Source organism: Cololabis saira, chromosome 2 (genome assembly GCF_033807715.1).
Source record: "Cololabis saira isolate AMF1-May2022 chromosome 2, fColSai1.1, whole genome shotgun sequence".
NCBI lineage: Eukaryota > Metazoa > Chordata > Actinopteri > Beloniformes > Belonidae > Cololabis > Cololabis saira.
The window spans coordinates 49,372,759-49,391,374 of NC_084588.1; the positions used below are offsets into that span (position 1 = coordinate 49,372,759).

Here is an 18,616-nt window from a genome sequence, read left to right on the forward strand (position 1 = left end):
TCGGTCCGGGTGATGCTGCATCTTGTTTTCTGTGACTCGCATCCTGGATGATGTGGTTTATTCACTTCTGAATCCAATAAAGACATTCCAGGTCCATCAATCAGAGATGTCACCCGTCCATGGTGATGTGACGGGACACAACGCAACATTTGTGTGGTTTGTTTTTTTTTTTCTACTGCGTATATGGTTTCAACTAGGGCTGGGGATCGATTCAAATATCAAGAATCGATTCGATTCCGCTTCTTAAGATTCAGAATCGATTATCACACTTTGATTCGATCCGATATTGATTTGGGTTAATAAAACTGTTTTTTCAGCTGTTGCATGAATTATATGACTAGTTATGCAACATATTACTACTAGTATTATATTGAGATTCAACAGCAAGTATTGCAGCTAATGATGCTGTAAGGACCAATCAGCTCCCAGAATGCTGATAGAACTGCTTTCAGAAACATCGTGATGGTCAGAATTATCAAACAGATCCAGGGAGGAAACGGAGGATGAAAGAAATCGCTTTTATTTTTTCCCCATTTATGAGAATTTGGTTTTTAACATTTATGCAAATGTAACCCCAAGACAGTATAAAAAGCAAAGAAATATAGACAATTTATGCAATTATAACTGAAAACTTTAATGTTTTCATACCTTTTAAACATATTTAAAGGCAAAAATATGGCACCAGTTATTCTCGTGTCCAACAAAATATTCCTTTTTTGGGCATAAACAAAAAGTACCAAAAGTTGTAATGTAATGATGAAAAAAAAAAATATATATTTTTTTTTAAAATAGATATTTAGACATATGAATCGATTTTTAGGAATTCATATGAGAATCGATTTAAAATCGGAGAATCAATCTTTTCAACACAGGCCTAGTTTCAACATCAATCAGTATCAGTATTTGGCGGTTTAACTGCTTGCCCTCTAACTGCAAATAATGTTGGGTAACTCTTACACTTGTAAAGGAAACTAGTAAAACCTGTTAGGTGTGTTGCACAACTCAATCCAATAAGGTGAAACATACGTTAATTAACCTTAAATATGTGTTGTATTTGTATCAAGAGAAAAATAACTTGGACACAAAGGGAAAAACAGGAGCACATTTAAGAAGTAATACATTAAAGACTTTTAAATGGATATTTGATCCCATGAAAAACACCTTTTGCATTTCTTTTAATTATTCAGAGACTGTTTAGATCGCATGATACAACAGTTACATTATTTATATGCTAAATGATGCAACTGACCTCCAGGGACAGTTGCATCATGTTAAAAATATAACATCCATGACTAAACCTAGTTTGGGAGTGGGTGAAAAGTCAACATAACATCAGTAAGCAACTTAATTAAATGTATATTGATTTGTGGAAAAAGTCAAGTATTTATTGTAAAATATACTTTATACCTTCAAAACGAGGTGTTTTTCTTAACCTGTAGCTGATTGTTTTGGTTTCCCTGTAGGGGGCGTGGCCACCACGGTCTTAACTCTAGCACGTTCCTGATTGGAGGAGAAGGATGTCGCAACCATGGTTTTAACTGTTCATGGTCTCCCCTGCGAGAGTATATAATTATTACAAAAGAAATAAGGCATATGAATAAAGATAAAGTTGTGTGAAAGTGTTTATACAGAGTAAGAACCTTCGTTCAGCCGTTACACTTCTGTTTTTCCATCTTTGTAAACGAATCCTCCGCGGAACGACGACACCGGCGCCGTGGCTTAGATGGTTAAAGCGCCTGTCTAGTAAACAGGAGATCCTGGGTTCGAATCCCAGCGGTGCCTTTTGCGTTCCTTTGTTCACCCACTTGGTTTCTGCTCAGACATCATTATTCTCTCACACAGAGCCAAGCAGCTCTGGGAACAAACACACGGAGTAAAACAATTAAGACAAACTCATGTAGGATTATATTTAATGCTATGTTACATTTAAAGAACATTTCAACAACCAAACTACTGCTGTTGAGATAATTTACGATATTTTTTTTTCACTTTTAACGATATAATTTAAAAGCTACACAGACAAACTTATTTATTTATTTATTACTTATTTGTATTTATTTATTTGATTACGTTTGGGAGCGGATATTGACTCCAGCACAGACAGTGGAAGCGGCTGAAGCGGAAGTTGGACGTTTCTATCCTTCAAAGTAAGTGTCCTTCGCCTAATGTCTACATTTTTTAATGGCGAAATATTTATAACTGATTTAAAATAAACAAACGAAAATAATTTTAAATTTTCATAGGCAATATAATTATTTGCATGGTGTTAGTGGACAACGTGAGTAATGAGGAATATTTGTCAAAAGCTGTTGAATAGCTAAGTGGTCTCAATGATTGTTTACTTTTTTTTATTTTATTTGATTCATTTTGTACATGTAAAAGACAACAATTAAAGAAGATAAGAAAACAAAGCAAACAAAAAAAAACAAAACAAAGAATTTAATACTTTAACACTTAATATCTTAATTACATGTGCAGAAAAGAGTAGGAAGAAGTGTAAATTTATTTAATTCTACCCCCATTCACTAATAATTTATTAACAACTATTTATAATGACTAACTATACTATAATTATACTCAAAAACTGTACTCACACAGTTACTTATACATACATATACATAGTTGAGTATTTCTATATATTTGTACACACATGCCCATATAAATATAAATTAATATTTATATAAATATACTTATTTACACCTATCTCTATATTAACTCCATCTGCTCTATATGTTTATATATCTACCTACACACGTTTTCACACACACACATACACATACACACACACACACATCCTGAGATCCTATCTACAGATAATAACATATAACTACACATGTGGTGGAATATTGCACAGATAGGCCGGGAAAAAGTAGTGCACGGTAAAAACTGTAATCAAAGACATTCACATTTTGTTCAGGGCGATTATGAACAAAATGTTCATAATCACATAAACAGACTGAAAAAGCTGTTTTTCAGTCTGTTGGTTTTGGACTGAAATCCACCCATTCACCCAATAGTGTTTACATGCAGCCCCTAAAGGCCGTCAAACCCCTTCCTCTTTTCACATAAATATAAACCATTTAATCACTCAAGCCTTTTAGTCATGTTTTTTTTTTTTCATTTTAAAGACGAAATTGTGATTAATGGGGGTAGGATTAAATAAGTTTACACTTCTTCCTACTCCTTTTTTGCACGTGTAAATTAAGATATCAAGTGTTAAAGGATGACATTCTTTGTTTTGTTGTCCTGTTTTCTTAAACTTCTCTTGAAGTGTTGTTTTTTACATGTACAAAAATGAAATAAATCAAATCTTTGAGATCCTTGAGATTTGTGTATATTTATGTACAGAAATGGGCAGCAAATTGTATGTGTATGTATGCATGTGTGTATATATATATATATGTAGGATGTAGGTATGTATGGGTATATATAAATATATGTGTGGTGTGATTATGTGTGTAAGTAGATATATACATAGATATAGAGCAGATACAGTATAGTGTAAATAAGTATATTTATATAAATATTTATATGGGCATGTGTGTACAAATATATAGAAATATTCAACTATGTGTATGTATGTATAGGTAAGTGTGTGAGTATAATTATAGTATAGTTAGTTATTATAAATACTTGTTAATAAATGATCAGTGAATGGGGGTAAGATTAAATAAGTTTACACTTCTCCCTACTCCTTTTTGCACATGTAAATTAAGATATTAAGTATTAAAGGATGAAATTCTTTGTTTTGTTTTTTTTGTCTGCTTTGTTTTCGTATCTTCTCTTTAATTGTTGTGTTTTACATGTACAAAGGAATTAAATAAAATAAAAAAAGTAAACATATACATATACAGAAATATATACAGAAATATTCAACTATGTGTATGTATGAATGCATGTATAAGTATGTGTGTGAGTATAATTACAGTATATAATAATAATAATAATAATAATAATAATAATAATAATAATAATAATAATAATAATAATAATAATAATAATAATACTGTTATTTAGCAGTGTGAGTACAGTGTGTGAATATTTATAAATACAGGTTAAATTATCAGTAAATGGGGGTAGGACTAAATAAGTTTACACTTCTTCCTACTCCTTTTTTGGCACATGTAAATCAAGATATCAAGTTTTAAATGATGAAATTCTTTGTTTTGTTGTTTTGTTTTCTTAAACTTCTCATGAAGTGTTGTTTTTTTTTTACATGTACAAAAATAAAATAAATCAAATCAAATCAATTTAACGCTGCTTTTATTGTGAAGGGCCAGCGGAAGCTGCCCGCCTCTCTGCTGCTGCTTGACCAGCTGATCCAGCTGAACCTGCAGAAGGACACGATGCACCGAAACCCGGATCCGTGGGTGAGCCGGAGCTGACAGCAGATGATCCGGACCCCTCATGAGGAGCTGGAACCCGAACCCCAGGAAGAGGTCATGGGTGTGAGGGGGCTGCAGGTCCCGGTCCTGGTCCTGGTCCTGGTCCTGATTCTGCTGGGACTGATGGGGCTCCGCTCTGCTCTGTGTGCAGGTGAGACACAAAGCCTGATCTGCATCTCTGTTTCTGCTCATATATACACAAACACATGCAGCCTCAGCTACAGCTGACAGACACTAACACACCTCCATCTGGGTGATCATTTTCATTTAGAAATGATCACATGACTGCAGATTGGTGTGTTATTGTCCCTGATAAAGTGCTTATTATGGAAGATGATAAGTTTATAGATCTGTCTCTAGTTGTGATCAGCCTGCAGAGACCCAGATCCATCGATCTGTGGTGGGAAAGCGATCAGGGTCAGTGTGGAAACATGGATGCTCTTTCACAAATGTGATGCTGCTATCAGCATTACATCACTGCCTCTCTGCAGCCAGCCATCCCCCCTCTTCCTCCTCCTCCTCCTCCTCCTCCTCCTCCTCAGCTCCCTCTGTTATCATGCATTGCACCTTAATGGCTCGAGCACAAAGCAGAAGCTGCAGCAGAAACCCAGTTAGTTAGAGGTCTGGATGTGTCTGATGAAGAGAGGAGCGATTCCCAGGTCTGAACCTGCTCACATTAACACCAATCAAGATGCAACTGCAAACATCTGGACAGATTTAGGCAAGTTTATTTGTATTGCACAATTCAACACAAGGTAATTCAAAGTGCTTTACATCAACATTAAAAGCGGCAAGACACAATTAAACAGTAAATAACTAATAAAATGATAGGAAAAGAGGTAAAATAATAAAAAGCACAAGTTGTTAAAAAGTAAAGGCAGTAGAGTCCAGCAGGTACACATCTCGTTAAGGATTATTAATAGATCTGACTATTATGAACCAACAAATAATCTCTTTATTAAATATAATACTCCAAAATTCCATGACATAGTAGAGCAGAAAACTGTTTTATTTGCCTTTAAAGCCCAGCAGAAACTGCTTCAAAACTGCATTCAGGATTTGTTCCAGATAAAAGAAACCGCTACGACCTGAGGGGAAAACTCATGTTTGAGACGACGACAGCAAGAACTAATATTAAAAAGAGATGGACATCAATTAAGGCTAGAGAAATATGGAATAGTTGTAATAACAACCTAAAAATGTGCAGTTCTATATACAAGTTTATGGAAATGTTTAAAGAAAATATTGTAAATAAATATAAAATACTATAACTATAAAGTATATTTTCAAGAACCTTCTAGAATTTGAAACGTCAATTTTATATTTTGTCTTATTTATTTTTTTGTCTTCTTTATGCATTGTTTGTTTTCACGGATTAATGCTAATGTTTCAGATTTAAGTTGATCACAAGATAAAAAGGGTATAAACTACGGCTTCAGCCTACACCTTTTTAGCAAAAGCAATGTTTATTTTACTTTTTAATTTTTTGTTTCGTAAAAATGGCTTAACTTGTACAAGGCTCAAGACCGAAATAAAGGCTATTCATTAATTAATTCATCTCATGCTTACAATGGCAAGAATGACATTTCTATACGGTCAAAACGTACAAAGACCGGGTCAAATACAGAATTAAAAAAGTAATCTGTAACAATTCGTACAGTGAATTAAACCAATTTGACAATTCTATGCCACAATGCCTTTTTCCAGGTCTTAATTCACACAACTGACGAGAATTACGTTTCTATACGGTCAAAATGTACAAAGACCGGGTCAAATACAGTATTACAAAAGTAATCTGTAACAATTCCTGCAGTGAATCAGACCAATTTGACCATTTATTTACAACCCAGGAGTCAGAAAACTGATTTTACGGTGAACCTATAGCTTTATAACCGTCTGGTTTCATCAGGACTTTCATAATATGATTTAATTTTGGTTTTGAGCTTATAAATGTTAAACCGAGGGGCTTAATACTGCAACATTTATTCAGTCCTCCTTCTCTACTTAGTTCACTTTCCATCCCAGCGGAGCTGCATCTCAGCAGGAGATGTTCCTCTTCCCTCCGCTGCTCTGACACCTGTCATCACCAGTTAGGTTTTAGTTATTATTGCCGCCACGTGATGCAGAATCTCCTGCAAAGTAAAAAAGTAGCCTCACGTTTCTGTGTGATGATGATGGGAAACTACTTTACTTCAGACTTCTGACTTCAGACTTTTATTGTCATTGTACGAGGCTTACAGTGAAATTAAAGCAGCTCTGAGGGGTGTTTTCCTTCAAAATTGTAAGTAAAAAAAGTAGAATAAGTATAAAATAAAATAGTAGAAATAAAATAAAAATAGTAATAAAATAGTAAAAAATAAAATAGAATAGAAGAACTTTAGGTGATGTTTAGATCACAGCACCTGTAACGTTGTCTTAATGGACATTTTAATGAGATCTGTATTATAGCTCGTCCACAACTATGCACATTACCCCGTTAAAGTGTCGTTGAATTTCTGAAATGGCACCAAAAACTATAAATCTGCATCTTGTTAAGTTGTTTGAGCAGCTTTATGTCGCTGTTTAAAAGTAACGGTGATGTAATGCATTGCTAAATGTGACTCTTTCCTGACATCAAATTCTAGATTTGTTTATATTTTTAAGAGTTGGTAGGTAGATAAAGAAAATACTTTGCTTGCATTCAGGTTTGTTTAAATAAAGATTCAAAATAATGTTATTAATTTTAGAAAAGTGTGAACTTGAACTATTGAACTGAGCTCAGTAACTTCTGCTGCAAATTGAAAGGTCAGCAAACTCCAGGTGAGACGACCTGAAACCAGTTAAGCAACACAAATGTCCTTTTTTTCTTTTTCCTTCCAGTTGTCGTTGATTGTGAATTTTAGAAAACCAATGAATTAGTTTACTAATTCAATTATTAGAAGATTTTGCTTGCAGTTTTGAAAGAAGGAAGTTAGATTTACCTGAACTGAACTGTGATCTTAGATTTTATAAATGTAGTAAGTTCGAGTTCAAGTTAAAGTTGACTTTATTAATATCTGATTTTTTTTGCAGTAGATAGGAGAAGGCATCTCACACACAATCTTTACAGACATTAATTTGACACAGACAACAGGTTTACGGCAGCACAAGACAGACGTGGCAGGAATCACGACGCTCACTGAACAGGATAAAAGTAGATGTTGCCCACAAGGCAAAGAACAATAAATAGAGGTAAAAACCAAGCTCAGGGTTTCTAATAAATAGAAATAAATAAGTCAAAAGCAGGATAGACCTCAGTAATAAATACAATGCGTTAAGATTTGTTTAAAAGAGAGAGAGCAGCAGGGACAAAGCTGTTCCTATAATAAACAAATAGTGATGAAAGTGTCTGAATCGCTGCTCCGAACAGAAAACCGCTTCGTCCGGGGAACTTTCTGGACGTCGATATCCATCACCAAGCTTTAATGAACCTTCACACACACACACACACACACACACACACACACACACACACACACACACACACACACACACACACACACACACACACACACACACGCACACACACACACACACACACACACACACACACACACTCAGCAGAACAGACTGAACGTGTGTGTCAGAGTGAATAATCATAGTTTAACAGTTGAGTGTGTTGTGTTTCTGCCACAAAAATACAATTTAATGCCGTTTATACACATTTATTTTAAAAAGTATGATAAAAGAAAGTAGAAATTGCACCATTTTACTTTTTATTTAACAGGAACTGAGTTAAAATTCAAAAACACTGTGGAAAACTACGTCCACCCCGACTGCCTTCACAGACATTAAAAGGGTCAGTTACAGTTGTAGTTTTTGTTGTTGTTGTTTTCAGTTCACTGATCTGCAGTGTTTAAGTGTGACTAACACAACGCCAGTGAGGAAAGATGTCAGCAATGATCTTAAAGAACAGACTGTTTCTGCTCATCAGTTCGGGACCATTTACTTCTAAACAATATTTAGTTATTAATTCTCGTGTGAGAAAGACGGATGGAAAAGTCTTGCAGGAGTTGACGAGGACAAACAGAGTCAGACAAGAAGTTAAAAACCAAAACAAAACAACAAAACACTCAACTGCTACATCTCAGACTGTGTCGACCTCCATCTCCATCCGCCCACCTGTCTTCTCACCTGTCCACTAGGGGTGTAACGATACACCAATCTCACGATACGGTACAATACACGATATTGAGGTCACGATAACGATAACGATACGATATTATAGCAGTATTTTTTTAACAACCTTGAATGAGGAACATATGACTGGAAAAAATGGTCTTTTATTTTAAAGACACAAAATACAAAACAATGCTGTGCGTTTGCTCTATTGTTACAGTTTGTAACGCTTTATAACTGTTTAAGTTTTAAAGAGAAAGCCAGGCCAACCATTTTCCACAAACTGAACTAAAAGTAAATGTCAGGTTTGCATTATGCATCTTCAGTTTCATACAAGTACAAATATTTTGCCACAAACTGAATAGTTTCTCTCATGTATGATTTGACTTTTTTTCTTTTCCAGAAATGTAACAACTAAAATAACATAAATAAAAAATGAAAAGTCCCAAACTCAGAATGCAACATGACTTATTTATTTATCTTGTGCCAGAGCTCAGAGCTTCACCTGCTCCAGCCTGAGGCCGTAAGGTGAACCCCGTTATCGTTTCATCCTCACACCGTCGGGGACGACACAATCTTTACATCATAAAAAAGATTGATTCATGCTCACCTTAGAAGTTTAGTTTAGTTTAGTTTTAGTTTACTTTAGTTTTTAGTTTATTTCGGTCATGACATCACAAAAAAAAGAATAAAAATGACAACAAGAAAACAAATACACTGTTCAAAGAAAACATTACAAAAAATTTCCAATATACAAATACCATCTAGACCGAAAAAGGTGTAGGCTGAAGCAAAGCTTATTATTTGCCTACCCTCAAAAAGATTAATTAAAGTAATGAAATGAAAGCAAGAAGTAAGAGAAAAGACTGACAGTAAAACAAATTGCCTCCATGGGGATAACAAAAATTCCTCAAGAAATACAAAAAATTTAAAATAAAGGTGCAGTTACATGTTACCTTGATCCTTAAAAAATCAAATCAAATCACTAATTAAATAAATACCCAACTCAACATAGCAATCATCACCACTCATTAATTTGATATAAAGACTTCATCCTTCTTTTCAATGTTTTTTTAAATAAGGTTAAGGTTCTACATAATTTCAGATCCCTATCTAATTTATTCCATCCATCCACCGAAGTAAAAGTTCGGAGCTCAAAACCCCCCAAGAGTCCCGTGATCGGGACCTCAAAACGGTACTACTGTAGTTTCTTCTGAGCGTAGTCAGATTTTGGTCCGCGGGTCGAGGTCGTCACGTGATCCCTCTGCACCAATAGGATGTTACTAGTAAACCCAGTATATTCATATTAATAACCCAGTATCAGCTACAGTTTGTCACCTCCACAACACGTATCGTGACGTTTTTGTATCGCGAAGTTTCGTGGCACGATATATTGTTTCACCCCTACTGTCCGCCCACCCGTCCCAGCTGTCAAAGGGCCAGTACCAGGTTTCCCCTGGACAGTCATCATTGATCACAGAGATCAATGAGCTGACCAACCAGCAGTTGAGGCTCAATCAATCTGTCCGTCTTGGTTTTGGACCGGGACCAACAATCAGAACCTTCTAGAACCAACGCTGTAAAGATGATGACGTCACACACAACAGCAACAACCTTTACTTCAGGTTCTGATCTCTGATTGGTCTAGAGTCCAAACACATCTCTGACCTCCTGGTCCACGATGGACCAACCAGAACCCTCAGGTCGCCAGGGCCACGCCCACTTCCTGTACCCACATCGTGAGGCGGAGTTCAGCTTTCATGCTCCTCACCTGTGGAACAAACTCCCAGGATGGAACTCTTGCATCTCATTAGTTTTATTCTTCTGTAACAAATGTCTGTCTGTAATTCTGCTATTTTTAATGCCTTAAAAATAAAAAGGTTTTACTGTAAAGCACTTTGAATATCCTGCGTCATGGTCCTGGAGAAGCTGTTGCCGTGGTTACCTCTAACTGCCCCCCCCTGGAGGAACTGTTGCCGTGGCTACCACTAACTGCCCCCCCCCCCCCCGTGTGTGCAGGCTGCAGCGAGCAGGTGGAGGTGCACACGGAGCGGAGGGGCGTCATCTACAGCCCCTCCTGGCCCCTGAACTACCCCCCCGGGGTAAACTGTAGCTGGAGGATCCAGGGAAACCAGGGAGACGTCATCACCATCAGGTAATGATGGAGGGATGATGGATGATGGATGGATGGATGAACAGATGGATGAACAGATGGATGAACAGATGGATGAATGGATGATGGACAGATAACCTGACCCGTCCCTCCGTCCTGCAGCTTCCGTAACTTTGACGTGGCTGAGTCGGGCCGCTGCTCCGGGGACTCTCTGCTGCTGAGTCCGGCCTGGCGGTCCGAGGCCCGGCTGTGCGGCTCTGCCACGCCGCCGCCCTTCATCTCCAGCAGGGGGCGCGTCTGGCTCTACTTCCACGCCCAGCTGAACAGCTCCGGCCAGGCGCAGGGCTTCCGCCTCGCCTACATCCGAGGTACGACGCCTCCTCTGAACATGTCAGACAGTTGCTTTATTCAGTGCGTTTACATGGGAAGTTTAATTCCTCTTTAATTCAGAATTAAAATTAAATCCGATTTAAAATGATTAAAAATTACAATGTAAACACCTAATTCTGAATGAAAATGGTCATTCCGAATTAAACGAATAGAATAATTCCAGATCATGTTTACACTCATTCCGCTTTAAATTAATTACGGTCTTTCTTTCTGCTCGTTCCCTCCCCCGTCTGTCTCCATGACACTTATATTCCACGCTGGGCTTGTTTTCCAAACAAAGTTTCAAGATGGCAGCACGCAGTAAACGCTGGTCAAGAGCAGAGACCATTTATTTAATAAATAGTTTGGAGGACCTGGAAATAATTAAAAGAAGAGACGGAAACAGGAAACATAAAAATTGTGAGTTTTTCAAAGTTGTAGCGGCTAAGTTTGTTTTTCTTCCGGTAGTTTAACTTCCGGTCCCCCCCCTATCCAATCAGAACCTTCCCAACCCCCAGACCTGTAGAGGAATTGGAGAAAGCCGATCAAACGTGTTTTCCATGTAAACCTCAATTCAGAATTACTATTTCCATGTAAACTCGAAGGAAAATAGTTTAATTCCGAATTATTTAATTCTTTTTTTAATTAAAAAACATCATGTAACCGTGGCCATTGTCCCATTCATCACTTATTGCATGGAAATCTGGGGAAATACATACAAAACAATCACAGACCCGATGTTTATCTTACAAAAAAGAGCCATTAGTGTTATAAACAAAGCTGATTATCGAGAACCAACAAATAGATTATTCATACATTTAAAATGTGCTTAAATTCAGAGATTTAGTGGACCTTAAAACAGCGCAATTTATGTTTAAAATCAACAATAAAACACTTCCTGACAGCATTCAGAAGCTCTTCCAAAACAGAGTTAGCCAATATGAACTAACGGGAACATTTATGTTCAGGAAAACAAAGGCAAGAACCAACGTTAAATAACGATGATTTCACTGACAGGAGTTAATCTGTGGAACAGTTTAGATACAGAAATGAAAATGTGGAGCACGTTATTACAATTCAAAAGCACCTATAAATACAAAATGATTAATACAACAAAGGTATAATACACATACGGTTGGCATGTACTTATGGACATGTGTATGTATATGTGTCTATGTGCACTAGTTTATAAAAGCTAACATTTTCTTTTTTTTTCTTGTGAAAAGGGTAGGCGTCACATGCTTAGGCTTCAGTCTACACCTTTTGGTCCTTGGTTTTTAGTTAAAATTCAGATTGAGAAAATTCAGAAAAACAGAGCAGATTTTTTTTTCCATTAAAACTTTTCTCGGAATTCTGAGATAATTATCTCGTTAATTCAGAAAAACAGAGCAGATTTTTTTTTATCAAGTAAATGCAATACGCTTCCGTAGATATACACCTGTACTTTGGGTTATTTGTGTTGTGGAATTTGAAAGGACCAATAAACTAAACTAAACTAATTCTGTCCCTGCAGGTCACCTGGGCCAGAGCAGCTGCCAGCCGGATGAGTTCCTGTGCGGCAACGGGAAGTGCGTCCCGCGCATCTGGAGGTGCAACGGCCAGGATGAGTGCGGCGACGCGGCGGACGAGCGCGGCTGCTCGCCGCCCCCCACCGACTTCCAGCCCGGCGTCTGCCCCCCCGGGTCGCTGCCCTGCACCGAGGCCCAGACCACCCGCTGCCTGCCCGCCGGCCTGCGCTGCAACGGCGCCCGGGACTGCGGCGACGGGTCGGACGAGTTGGGCTGCCCCGACACGGCCTGCGGCCGGCGCCTGGGCAACTTCTACGGCTCCTTCGCCTCGCCAGACTTCTTCCGGGCCGAGCGGGGCGGCGGCTCGGAGCTGCGCTGCTCTTGGCTGCTGGACACGCAGGACCCCAAGCCCATCGTGCTGCAGCTGGACCTGCAGCTGGGGCCCGGCGACGCGCTGCACGTGTACGACGGGCCGGTGCAGAGCGGCGAGCACCTGCTGCAGGTGCTGTCGCACCACAACAACCGGCGGCCGGCGCTGCTGGAATCCAGCCGCGGCCAGATGAGCCTGCTGTACACGGCGCAGCCGCGCAGCCCCGGACACGGCTTCAACGCCACCTACCAGGTACCGCCTCGCAACCTGCACCTGCACCTGCACCTACACCTGCACCTGCACCTCACCTGAACCCATGTGTCCGCAGATCGAATTGGGGCCCTAAGCGATAAGTTATTTGGAGGCCCGCATGCCCTCACACCTCTCCCCATCCCGAATGTATCATTGACTACATTTACATGCAGTCAATGGGTGCTTTTACATGGGAAGTTTAATTCCTCTCTAATTCAGAATTCAAATTAAATCCGATATAAAATGATTAAAAATTACCATGTAAACACCTAATTCCAAATTAGAATGGCCATTCTGGATTTAAACTTAATTCCGAAGTAAGTGGCTGGTTTATTCCGATTTCAAATCCGAATAGAATAATTCTGCGATCATGTACACACTCATTCCTCTTTAAATTAATTCCAGTCTTTATGCGCTGCTCATTCCCTCGCCCGTCTGTCGCCATGACGCTTATATTCCGCGCTGGGCTTGTTTTCGGAAGTAGTTGTTTTCGTTTACTATCATCTTGAAAGTTTCAAGATGGCAGTAAACGGTGGTCCAGAGCAGAGACGATTTATTTAATAAATAGCTTGGAGGACCTGGAAATAATTAAAAGAACAGATGGCAGGAAACATACAAGTTGTGAGCTTTTCAAAGTTGTAGCGGCTAAGTTTGTTTTGCTTCCGGTATGTATGTATAGTATGCACTATCCATACTCATTCCGGAGAAATGTATTAGTATGGATTGATGGACAGTAGGGCAGAAACTTCCCACAATGCAATGCAGCGGTGTTTGGTTGCCAAGTGCTGCGCAGATACTTAGCAACCAACAAAAATGGAGGATAACGTTAGCGGTACCGAGCAAAGCTTCAGCAGCAGCACCATCACGCTACAATTCAAATGTGAGTAATTAGGTGTGATTTCGCTTTGGTTTCCATTAGATATTAACCAGATGAGTTAATCATTTATCACATTATTGTGTGGGTAGATGTATTTGCAAAGTTTACGAATGAGCTAGCTACAGGCAGCCAATGATAGCTAGTGCTAATGTTATTGTTTTATGGCGTAACGTGAAATGTCATCTTGTTTCGGCCAGGATAAATGGGAAAGAGCGGAGCAGTGCTGCTACTGCTGCTGTGACAGGAGTTGTTACCATGGTAACAACTCCCCCTCCCAACGGCAGGAAGTGCCGTGTGGCTCTGAGTAGTACGTCCAAATTAATGCGTACTACTGATATTTACTCAAAAGTGTGCCGAACTTAGAGTATATACCGTTTATTATGGCATTTCGGATGCACCGCAGGTGTCCGTCATCGTCCTCCTCCTTCCTCCCCGCAGGTCAAAGGTTACTGCTTCCCCGGCGAGCGGCCCTGCGGCAGCGACCAGGGCTGCTACTCGGAGCGCCAGCGCTGCGACGGCTACTGGCATTGCCCCTCCGGGCGCGACGAGGAGGCGTGCGCGGCGTGCCCCGACGGCGAGTTCCCCTGCGAGGGCGGCAGCGACCTGTGCTACGCGGCGGCGGAGCGCTGCAACAACCAGAAGAAGTGCCCCGACGGCTCGGACGAGAAGAACTGCTACGACTGCCAGCCCGGGAACTTCCACTGCGGCACCAACCTGTGCATCTTCGAGACGTGGCGCTGCGACGGCCAGGAGGACTGTCTGGACGGCAGCGACGAGCGCGACTGCCTGGCCGCCGTGCCGCGCAAGGTGATCACGGCGGCGCTGATCGGCAGCCTGGTCTGCAGCCTGCTGCTGGTCATCGCGCTGGGCTGCGCCCTCAAGCTGCACTCGCTGCGGAGCCGGGAGTACAGGTGAGGTAGCCATCCATCCATACATCCATCCATCCATCCAACCATCCATCCATCCATCCATCCATCCATCCATCCATCCAACCATCCATCCATCCATCCATCCATCCATCCATCCATCCATCCATCCATCCAACCATCCAACCGTCCATCCGTCCATCCATCCAAACATCCATCCATCCATCCATCCATCCATCCATCCATCCATCCATCCGTCCATCCATCCATCCATCCAAACATCCATCCATCCATCCATCCATCCATCCATCCATCCATCATCCATCCATCCATCATCCAACCATCCATCCATCCATCCTCCATCCATCCATCCATCCATCCATCCATCATCCATCCATCCATCCATCATCCAACCATCCATCCATCCATCCATCCATCCATCATCCAACCAACCATCCATCCATCCATCCATCCATCATCCAACCATCCATCCATCCAACCATCCATCCATCCATCCATCCATCCATCCATCCATCATCCATCCATCCAACCATCCATCCATCATCCATCCATCCGTCCGTCCGACCGTCCATCCATCCATCCATCCATCCATCCATCCATCCATCCATCCATCCATCCATCCATCCATCCATCCATCCATCCATCCGTCCATCCATCATCCATCCATCCATCCATCCATCCATCCATCCATCCATCCATCCATCCATCCATCCATCCATCCATCCAACCATCCATCCATCCATCCGTCTATCCACCAATCCATCCATCCATCATCCATCCATTCATCCGATCTTGTCCTTTCGGTCACTACCCAAAGTTCATGACCATAGGTGAGGGTAGGTGCGTAGATCGACCGGTAAATCGAGAGCTTTTCGACTCTGCTCATTCTTCACCACGACGGTCCGGTACATCGAAATCCGTCTGTCAATCTCACCCTCCATCTTTCCTTCACTCGTGAACAAGACCCCGAGATACTTGAACTCTTTCCCGGTGGAGAACCATGGCCTCAGTTTTGGAGGTGCTGATTCTCAATCCCCGCCGCCCCAGCACATGCTGAAGGTCCCGGTCCGATGAAGCTACTAGGACAACATCATCTGCAAAAAGCGGAGATGAATTCCTGTGGTTCCCAAACCGGTTCCCCCCGGGCCCCGGGCTACGCCTAGAAATCCAGAACGGGTGACAAAGGGCAGCTCAACATGCACTGGGAACAAGTCTGACTTACTCCCTGGCTATGGGAACCAAACTCCTGCTCCGATCATATATACCCCTTTTCCACCAAACCGGTTCCAGTGCTGGTTCTGGACACATCTCTAAAAGACAGGTTGTCTCCTCCTCAGACCCATGATGCTTTGCTGCATCCAGATTCATTCTTTGTTGAAAATGACTCTGTCTCCCAGTCTTGCTGTTGCCGTTGGTCTTAACAACTCCCCCCCCTCCGCTGACGTAAGCGGTTCTTTCCTCTGGCCCAGCAAAGAGTTGGTGCTACCTTGGAACCAGTCTTTCTGGCCCGGAGCCAGTTCTTTGTCAGTGGAAACAAAAAGCCCAGTTCCAAATGGCCCAGAACCAGCGCTGGAACCAGTTTGGTGGAAAAGGTGTAACAGAGACCGAAGATGGGATCTCCTTCCCATCTTCGGAGAAATCGCTGTACAATTAAAACAAAACCACTCAAGATCCTCGTAGGTTTGAACGCATTGATCTGATGATCTGTTGATCGTTGAGATGAGATCGTGGTGGGGGGGTTTAGCTGTTTCCCTCCGTCTCCGTCCTCCTTCATCATTTCTGGTCACATGATCTGGTTTCAGAGCCTTTGAGACCCAGATGACCCGGATGGAGGCGGAGTTTGTCCAGAGGGAAGCTCCTCCCTCGTATGGTCAGCTGATCGCCCAGGGCCTCATTCCTCCGGTGGAGGATTTCCCGGTGTACAACCCCACTCAGGTAACGGTCTCATCCTGGTGACGTCCTCAGCGGGGGGGTGGCAGGAGATGATTGATTGATTGATTGATTGATTGATTGATTGATTGATTATGTCGTCCCTCGTTCAGGCCTCCGTGCTGCAGAACCTCCGGCTGGCGATGCGCAGACAGATCCGACGCCACTCGACGCGGCGCTCCACCTTCTCCTCCGCCCGCCGGCGTCTCGGGCGCCTGTGGAGCCGCCTGTTTCAGGGGGGGCCCCGCGGCCGGGGCCGCGCCTCGTCGACAGACTCCCCGGGTCAGATCACGCTGGGGCTGCACAGCTACCGGACCGTGGAGGAGCGGGGGCCTGAGGGCGGGGCCGCAACAGGAGCCGGGCTCGGGTGGGACACGGGGGCCGACGGGGGTCCACCGGGGTCCTGCTACTCCCCCGGGGGGGGCCTGCAGCCCTGCACCCCCGAGAGCCCCGGGACCCCTCTGTCCCCGCACTCGGGGGACAGTCCGGACGAGCCGTCGCCCGTGGGCAGCGAGGACACCGGGGGGCCACACTCGGGGCCCCCCACACCTTTTCAGAGTGACTCCTCGGGGGACAGACTTCTCCCCACCCCCCCGCTGGCCTCGGCGCCCCCCTGCCACTACCGGCAGTCCAGGAAACTGGTCCTGGAGCTGGCGGTGAACTTGAAGGGGGTTTCCTTGAGACGTTACTCCCCCTTGGGGCCCTTGTCCCCCCTGTCCCCCCCCGTGTTTCCCACCAGCCCCCAAACACAATCAAACCAACCCACCCCCCAGGCGTCAGAGGTTACGTCCCCCTCCGAGCCCACGACGGCGGGCGCCGACGGCCGCTTCGCTCTTAGCATGCCCAGCAGGGAGGCCCGGAGCCGGGATGGGAGGAAGAGGAAGAGGAAAAGCAGACTGGGCCGGCTGGGCCGGGCCCCCAGCGAGGAGGGGGGTGGCCCGGGGACGGGGGCGGCATGGTGACGAGCCGGGGACGACGCTAATCCGAGACCCGGCGTCTGCTCTGATCAAGCGCCCTGGAGCCGCACTGAATTCAGAGGTGGTATCGGGTCTGGTTCCCCTCCACACGCAGGATATCGGACCCGGGAGAATATCGTACCTGGGAAAATATTGTAACCGGTAAAATATCGTAACCGGGAGAATATCGGACCCGGGAGAATAATGGACCCAGGAGAATATCGTACCCGGGCGAATATCGTATCCGGTAAAATATCGTACCTGGGTGAATATCGTATCCGGTAAAATATCGTACCTGGGCGAATATCGGGCCGTTGATGTTCTGGACGTAAGATATCGGACCTAGGAGAATATCGGACCCAGCAGAATATCGTACTCGGGAGAATATCGTACCCAGGAGAATATCGGACCCAGGATAATATCGGACCCAGGAGAACATCGTATCTGGGAAAATATCGGACCCAGGAGAATATCGGATCCAGGAGAATATCGTACCCGGGAGAATATCGTACCCAGGAGAACATCGGACCCAGAATATCGGACCCGGGAGAATATGGGACCCAGGAAAACATCGAACCCAGAATATCGGACCCGGGAGAATATCGTATCCACGAAAATATCGGACCGGGGAGAATATCGGACCGTTGATGTTCTGGTTGCACTAAATGATCATATGCAGTCTTTTCAGAAGGTTGATAAAACCAGCATTCCTCGTATCTTTGTTCTAAATCTCTCGTTTAGGAGCCAAATACCAGGAGATATAAACTGTCCCGTATAATTGAACATCTTTTTGGCCAGTACTAAAAATAAAAACAGCCCCCCCCCAGCTTTTG

The 18,616-nt window shown here is 42.8% G+C and overlaps 1 protein-coding gene and 1 non-coding gene across 2 annotated transcripts; both read left to right on the forward strand.

The window, feature by feature from the left end:
* Positions 1 to 1,708: 1,708 nt before the first annotated feature.
* On the forward strand, positions 1,709 to 1,782 carry trnat-agu (transfer RNA threonine (anticodon AGU)). The gene has a single exon. It is a non-coding gene; the product is annotated as a tRNA-Thr (tRNA).
* A 2,609-nt stretch (positions 1,783 to 4,391) lies between these two features.
* lrp3 (low density lipoprotein receptor-related protein 3) lies at positions 4,392 to 17,789 on the forward strand. The gene is made up of 7 exons (XM_061735266.1): positions 4,392 to 4,536; positions 10,452 to 10,677; positions 10,798 to 11,003; positions 12,518 to 13,134; positions 14,450 to 14,922; positions 16,701 to 16,833; positions 16,941 to 17,789. The coding sequence occupies exons 1-7, from the start codon at positions 4,392 to 4,394 to the stop codon at positions 17,787 to 17,789; spliced, it is 2,649 nt and encodes an 882-aa protein (XP_061591250.1).
* The last annotated feature ends 827 nt before the right edge of the window (positions 17,790 to 18,616 follow it).

Bases quoted from the DNA above. Each gene is read 5' to 3' on its own strand.
- lrp3 (XM_061735266.1), top strand. From the start codon at position 4,392: ATGATCCGGACCCCTCATGAGGAGCTGGAACCCGAACCCCAGGAAGAG. The intron at 10,678-10,797 runs GTAATGATGGAG...TCCGTCCTGCAG, and splicing joins GGAGACGTCATCACCATCAG to CTTCCGTAACTTTGACGTGG. The intron at 13,135-14,449 runs GTACCGCCTCGC...TCCTCCCCGCAG, and splicing joins GCTTCAACGCCACCTACCAG to GTCAAAGGTTACTGCTTCCC.